The sequence below is a fragment of the Cystoisospora suis genome, assembly GCF_002600585.1.
Source record: "Cystoisospora suis strain Wien I chromosome Unknown contig_7210, whole genome shotgun sequence".
Lineage (NCBI taxonomy): Eukaryota > Apicomplexa > Conoidasida > Eucoccidiorida > Sarcocystidae > Cystoisospora > Cystoisospora suis.
Window position 1 is genome coordinate 12,444 of NW_027159996.1, and position 7,232 is coordinate 19,675.

A 7,232-nucleotide genomic window follows, 5' to 3' on the forward strand; every position below is an offset into this window, starting at 1 on the left:
CCTTCCCGGTACCGTAGCGTCTCTTACGGCACCGGGCGTCCCAAAACCTCTACACGCTACAGAGCTTTACCACTGTGGGCAGTAGTCTTGGCTGCCTATCACAGCGTACTGTAGCAGCTCACCCGCTGACTATTAGCCGAGTGACCACTGCAGGCTTTGGCGGNNGCTGACTATTAGGCGAGTGACCCCTGCAGGCTTTGGCGGGCATATCAATTGGTAGCGCTAGATCGATGTCGTGTTCACTCAGCGAGCCGACCCTCGCAGGTGACCCGGTGAACTTTCAATGATGACAACGTGCCGTGCTCCCCCTAGAGACGTACGTACGAGTACATGTCTATATGTACGTAAGAATGTCTTCGCATGTGGGCCTGAGTCGTGCGCTGTCGCCATGCAGGTCCTGCAGCAGCTATAATAGGGTTAGTTCACGTAGACAATGTCCAACGTACTGGACTTCGGATACATCAACTATTTGACGCCCTCATGCGCTCAGTCTGCCTCGGTCGGGGACTCTCTGTTCGGTAGGATAGTAGTCTGTCTTGTCAGGTCCTGTCGCCTACAACGGCAATTCTATTCGTACAAATAGAAAGCGCTTTCTCGAAACAATCTGCTGAAGTCAACAAACGTGACTTCTCTAGACAGCTCCCCCGGTTTGGTTTGGCGCTCTTTTCGCATGGAGGCGTCCCTATCTCCATGACGTATAGTGAGCTTGTTATACCGGAGGAGGCTGTCCGCTGAAGCGGTCTCGAGAAAAAGATGCAGCACCCTTGCTACAGCACTCCGCACCTTGCTGTCCAGAGAAGACCTTCATCCAGATTGCTCTGGTACTGCACCTTGTCCTGTACGACGCAGGGCCCATCACTTTGCTTTCAACAAATTCTAGCCGCGCTCCTAGCAGGAGGGCGAAGAAACCCAACAGTAAAGCTCAACGCCTTAAGGAGGCTAACGTGTCACGCGATCCAGAATTGCTCGGAGGGTTCTCATATCATATCACAAGATCACAAGTTAGCTATGATCCTGCCGCCTGTGCTTCTTCCACCAAGCCTGCCTGTCCGCCGGAGTTCTTTCTCCCTCATGCCAGGAAACGAGGAATTCTTTCGACTGGTCGGTCTGTTAGTTATGCGGCGACAGACATCATCAATCTGCAATCATGCCTTTCTCGTTGACTGACTCGTCACTCAAGTCGCCCGTTGAAGTTCCCTCTCTATCTACTCTGGTGTGGGGTATCTCCCACCTCTCATTCGCCGCCGCATCGAACCAGCTCGTTAGTGCAGGGAGAAAGGAGGCGGGAACGAGTACGCACGGCCGTTTTTGGGTTGACCTAGCTGGTAGCTTGTTTTCGAAGCGTAGGGTCATCCCGAGGCTTTCCTCCTTTCTAAGGAATGCCCTTCGCTGCAGACTTTCCGCCAACTCTGTTGACCTGTTTGAAAAGTAGGGCCGTCCGTTCACGCCTGTTCGGAGAAGCGATACGACGACACTCTACAGTCAGCATGTGGTATTTCGGTTAGTCGGGGGCGGTTATTAGGCTCTGCTTCCTGTACGGTTCTTTTTTTTCCATTTTCACCTGTTTTGTTTTACTTCGGCTCTTTGGGTTTGATGTCGATCTCGTGGTCGGCTGTCACTTTGTACATCTGGCGCGAACAATTTTGGAAGTCCCTTCACGACTTTCTTCCCGGTTCTCGAGTCGACTCATTCGGAGAACAGTTGTCTATCTTTTGCTCTGGGTCTTTGTCTCTCTCCGTCGTTTTTTTGCCCTGGTGAAGACTCTCTTTGCGTGGAGTGAAGAATTTTTGCTACGCTTTTGCTTTACCAGTTGTCTCCGGCTCAGAGAAAAGTTCTTTCAGTGGGGCAATGACTCCTCTCTTCGTCTTCCGTATTGTCCATTTAAGCTACACTAACGGGCACCAGACTTCTTCCCGCTATTTCCATCACTAAGTCGCTCGGACCTCTTGTTTGACTGCATCCTATGGTTTGAAGCGCTCTAAACAGATCACATCAGCAGTCCCATTCACCCTTCGTCGTATCTTGTATACCAAGTCGGCTTGGCTGGCAATTGATATTCGACGGCCCTCTATGAGTGGATAAATTTCCTGACGTGTATACATGTATCGCGGAGGTTTTTAAAGACATCTCTGCATCTGCAGGCGGGGTGGAATGTTTACGGAATTTCAAATATCTGTCTATTCTTGATGATAAGATATGAGCAAAGCATGGCCGGTTTGCGGTGACTGTTTCAATCGAGATGAGCAGGGCAGGTGAGAGCTTTACAGAAGGGGGGTGTATACCCGGCCCCCGACTCTCTCGTTCCTCATCTCTGGTTCAGGTAGAGAAACCCTTTGGTGACCGTCAGATCTCTCCCGTTCTAGAAGACAGTCAAGAAGATGAGACATGCAAGTCAGGGTATTCTATCTTCTTAGAAGAGAAAAACCCAGGACATGTTAGTACAAGGGAAACGTCTCAGTCCCGTAGTCGAGGGATAGACACCGCTGAAGATAAAACGACTACGGCCTGTCTGTCTTTATCAAGTTCTCCTGCCTCACCAAATTTCTATTCTACGGGGGACCAAACGAGTTCATTTAGTAAAGGAGAAGAGTCGTCTCGCGACGTCCATCATTTCTCTTCAACAGAAGAAAGAAATCTCGCTGATGAGGCTGTTCGGGATCATTCTCTTTCACCCACGGGATGGAATGATGGTGCCTCTGCAGGGAAGTGCACCTTTTCCCGACAAGATGAAGGTTGTCTTTTATCCGATGGGAAAAGTGTCCACTCAAACATAAGTCTGCCTAGGGAAACAAATCATTCTGTGGTTCCTTCTGTCTCGAGTGTATGTACGCGGGAGCAACGTTCTTCGTCAAGCTCTCAATGTAGTGGCAACACGTCCACCCTGTTTACAGATAATGGTGTTTCGCCCTATCACCAGGGATCTCTTTCTCATACAAGTGTACTAGGAGGGCCACCAAGGAAAGCTCGACCCTTGTCGTCACCCGTATATACATCAGACTCAGGAGCGCTTCATCCGCAGTTGACCGCCCACGTTAACGGTGTGTCTCCATCACCCTACGGGCATAGAGAAGACGAAGAGATCAAGCCCTCTACAGCTTCTCATCCTCAAGAACGTCGTCCGTCCTGCTCTTCCTCATCACATACCCACACCGCAGAGACATCTGTCGAGGGTGGTCGTCACTTAAGTGCCCCGCCAGCCGAGGGATGTCTTGTGTCTAGAGAGCTCCTACATTCCTCACTCCAGACATCTTCAGGTCGAGGACCTGGTCAGAGATTTGTTCCTGTCTCTTCAGGTAGAAGAGGGAGTTATGCCTCGTCATCGGTTGATGGGAATCGGTCCATCCCGAGTGTCCCTGTGCCTCTCTCACATTCTATAGGAGGAGCGGCTGGTGCCGAGGACACATCAGGAACACCAGCAGATCTGGCGAGATTGAATAGAGCTCCTACAAATACGGCTCATGCCTCATACTTAGAACATTTCTATATGCAACAGAGCAGATTAGCTGCGAACGAATTCAAACGCCGTGAAGAAGCAAGACGAGAAATGACAACCTGGCACGGAGCTGTGTGCAGTAAAGAATTCCAATGGCATCAACGTCTGAGAGAAAGTAGTGCTGGTGCATGTACAGCTCAGACATCAGAAGGGCTTCGGTTGATCAGTCTGACACGCCCCGTCAGTAATCCAAGTGAAGGTAGGAGATCACGTAGTGACGGTGTTAGACAACAGCATCAGAGAGTGAGTAGGGACGGTGAATCTCGAGGTCATGATAAGGAGAACGGGAAGAGGGAGACGTTTGGTGCGCATGCATGCGCTTCATATAAAGGACGAGAAGAGTGTATGGTGACTGCAGAAGGATATCATTATACGGATTCTTCCAGTAATAACTCAGGTCGTCGTCGTTACGTCTCTAGTCTGATGTCGAAGAACCATGGAAGGGGAAGTGATGGGATAGAGGAGAAGATGAGGAGAGATGAAGAAAGAAGTTCTCGTCTTGTTAAGCATTTGATCAGTCTGTTTCAGACCCCACGTCAGACTTCGACATCTGATCGTCATAAGCATAGTACAAGAGATAGAATGGGGGTCGGTGATTCTTTGACCCAACAAAGATCATCTGGTGTGTCTAAAGGACTTATGTCTTCTCTTCCTCCTCATCCTACAGTAGTTTCGTGCACAGGAAGAGCTGAAGGCCAGAGGAATCATGGTGGAGTCTTTATCTCTCCACAGGCTGTACATACCGGTATGGATCAAAAGACTGTAGTAGCTAGATCGATGATGGATGATATAAGACGCAGTCGACCGTTATCAAGTCCTCTTCTACGTCATGCTCCGCCGCCTTCTTCCCACACCTCCTCACATCCATGTTCTAGCCCAGCGAATATGACTCCGAGAGGAAGTATTTGCTCGCTTCCCCCGTCATTCACAGTACCTACATCGCCGGCTTTCAATGGCCGAAGATGTCGAGGTGGTTCTGTAGCCCCACTCCCCCCACCAGGTTTTAGTCGTGATGAGGTTTTAGTCATTCAAGATGCTTTAAGACGATATAGTGCCCGGGGACAACCGCATCAACCAAGACAGGGAGGATATCTAGGGAGACAAGGAAGTGCATATTTTCTTCAGCAGACAACTCCAAAGGGATATGGAACTTATGAGATAGGACGGAGGGGGGGAGGAGTGCATGATACGTGCCGACTACCTCAGAAGCACATCGTAGTCCAGTCACCTTCGAGTCTCTCACAAGCAGGGACAACACCTCACTTCCATCATGTTCCACTCACTTCTCAAGGACTAGGTCGTGGTAAGGGGACACCAGAAGTGAGTAGTCCACGTGTAGTGATAGCATCACCTCCGTGCGATCGGAATGTTTCTACTCATCCTGTTACGGTGCCTAGTCCATCACAACAGACGCACCGGGAGATACATGTAAAGGAGCCATCAGGTCACCCTCAGCCACAGGAGGAGGAGGAAGAGAAGCAAAAGGAAGCAGGGCTAAGTAGCTCTTCTCATACTGTCAAGGGGGATGTAGGAGTAGTGGGGACCTCACTCGAAGGTTCCGTAGAGGCACATGAGAAGGTCGTGCTCTCAATTCAAAGGGAGGAAGGACAAGGGAATGATCCTGTCACCTCGGATAAAGAAACACATGGGGGTTCACCGGGTGTCCAGGGAGGGCTAGAAAGATGTGGCGATTCGACTGGGGAATCTCCTTCGACGACCGTTCAAGGGTTTTTGCCGCAAGTTAAGACTTCGATGAGTGCCTCACCATTATCATGCGATGAGGGGGAGAGTGAGACGAAGATACACGAAGTTGCCACTCCTCCTGTATCGAGTCAGAGTGCTTCTTTTGTCGGAGATTCTCTTGTTGAGCAGCCACAGAGAGGTGATGAACTTGCAAGTAAACAAGCTAGAGTAGTGGATGAGGATGGTCCTTCTAAGAGTAATGAGGGAGGTGTACTGAGTTCACAAGAAGAGTGTACAGAAAGAGGAACTGAGGTAAGACTTCTTGAAGTTACGAGCTCCTGCGGTGGAGAGAAGGAAGAGGAACCCTCGCGTCAGGTGCTGAGGGAGAGGAAGGATGAGATCTCTGGTCAAGAACAACTCGCCTCTGAAGAGAAGCCTGAGGTAGAACAGCAAGTGGAGATTCCCACATGCAAATCGGAGGGGAATGGATCCAGCACGGGAACCGAGGGCGGGTTGAGGTTACCCGAGGACCGGGCCTCAGACAATGAAGGAGATCTAGTAGGAGACGGTCCTTTGTCTGGTGTATGTACAGCTGAGAAACTGGATACTCAGGAAAGTGACAACGAAGAGAACATGGAAGGAGTAGCCAGAAGGGTGGTCAGGAGGTTAGAGGAGACCTCAGCGTACACGAGGAGCGTTCCTTCGTTGTCAACTGAGAAAGGAGATGAACCACACGGTATGCAGTTGGAAGGAGAAGAAACGGCTGCTTTGGAAGAGAGAGATTCTTCAAATGAAGATGCACAGTTAGTACAAGAAGATGCCACAGTGACGGCGGCAGAGACTGAGGAGCTACAAGAGGAAAGTGAAGGAGGACTGGGTGCGGCGAGTGTGGGAGACGTCTGCTCTCCTAGTGCTGAAGACAGAGAAATTGCGGAGCTGAGAACTTCCACGGAGAAAGAAGTCATAACCGATCAGAACGCTCCATGTGTCTCGTCTCCTTCAGGAAACGATACATCTTCATCCTCAGCATATTTGAGTTCACAAGAAGCAGAGGTTCCTATGGAGAATGATAAGATCTATTCTCAATCAAGACCTACTCTTGAAGATGCGCTCCTTCAGTTAGCGGACTGTTTTGCGGCAGCTGCAGCGGCTAGCAACAGTTCAGATGTACAGACACGCGAGACAGAGGGGAGAAGGAAGGAGGGTCTTGAGACGACAGTAGGACAAGCATTGTTCCTTTCAGAGAACAACGAAGAAGAGCCGCAAAGGAATGTGGATCTTGGGGGACTATCCGAAGGGAATCAACATGTGGAAGTTGACGGAAGGAATGGTCTTGAAAGTGAGCACTGTATCGAAGGAGAACCACATGAGCCATTAAAACCCTATGAACAAATCATGCTGAAGTTTTTAAGATACAGAGATTGGTGGGAATCTCAAGGCGGGGTGGATGAAGAAGCAGCGAGTCGGGCGTTAGATGATGTTCTTCCTGTATTAGATCAAGTTTCTTCTACGGGGGGTATGGTGTCACCTGCTTCACAACAAGCAAATCAAGGCATGCATGCAGAGAATGAAGAAGAAGCGAAACTTCACGAAATCGATGCTCTTCTTGAATCGATTCCTGACTTTACACGTGAATCGAATCTCTTCAGTGGTTTTGGAGGTGGTTATGATACTCTAGCATCTGATACAGCAGCAGACGCCGGTCTCTTCATCTTTCCTCAGAGAGGTCAGAAAGATGAAGAAGATCTGTTTCTGTTTTCTGAAGAGGAGGAATTCGACATGGATGGTAGAGAATCGGGGTGTAGTAGTCCTGCATCATCGCCAAGGAGAGGGCTATTATCTGCTTCACGTAGAAGTTCAGCAGACGACTTTGTTGAGGAATCTTCTCAGGGTCAAACGCGTAACAGAGAGCAAGAGGAAAGAAATCAAGAAGAGAGCCTTCCACGACAACGCCAAGTTCATATGGAAGAGAAAGAAACGGAGAAAGGAGTCATAGAGGAAGATGATGATGATAAGGTCAAAGACAGCATAAAGAAGGCTACAGCTGAAATGGCGG

The 7,232-nt window shown here is 49.6% G+C and overlaps 1 protein-coding gene across 1 annotated transcript; it reads left to right on the plus strand.

Moving 5' to 3' along the window:
* Positions 1–1,255: 1,255 nt before the first annotated feature.
* On the plus strand, positions 1,256–7,226 carry CSUI_010351 (uncharacterized protein; the record flags this gene model as incomplete). Its single annotated transcript, XM_068070456.1, has 1 exon — positions 1,256–7,226. A coding segment is annotated over exon 1 (4,986 nt), but the record flags the coding sequence as incomplete, so codon positions are not given.
* Between the last annotated feature and the right edge of the window lie 6 nt (positions 7,227–7,232).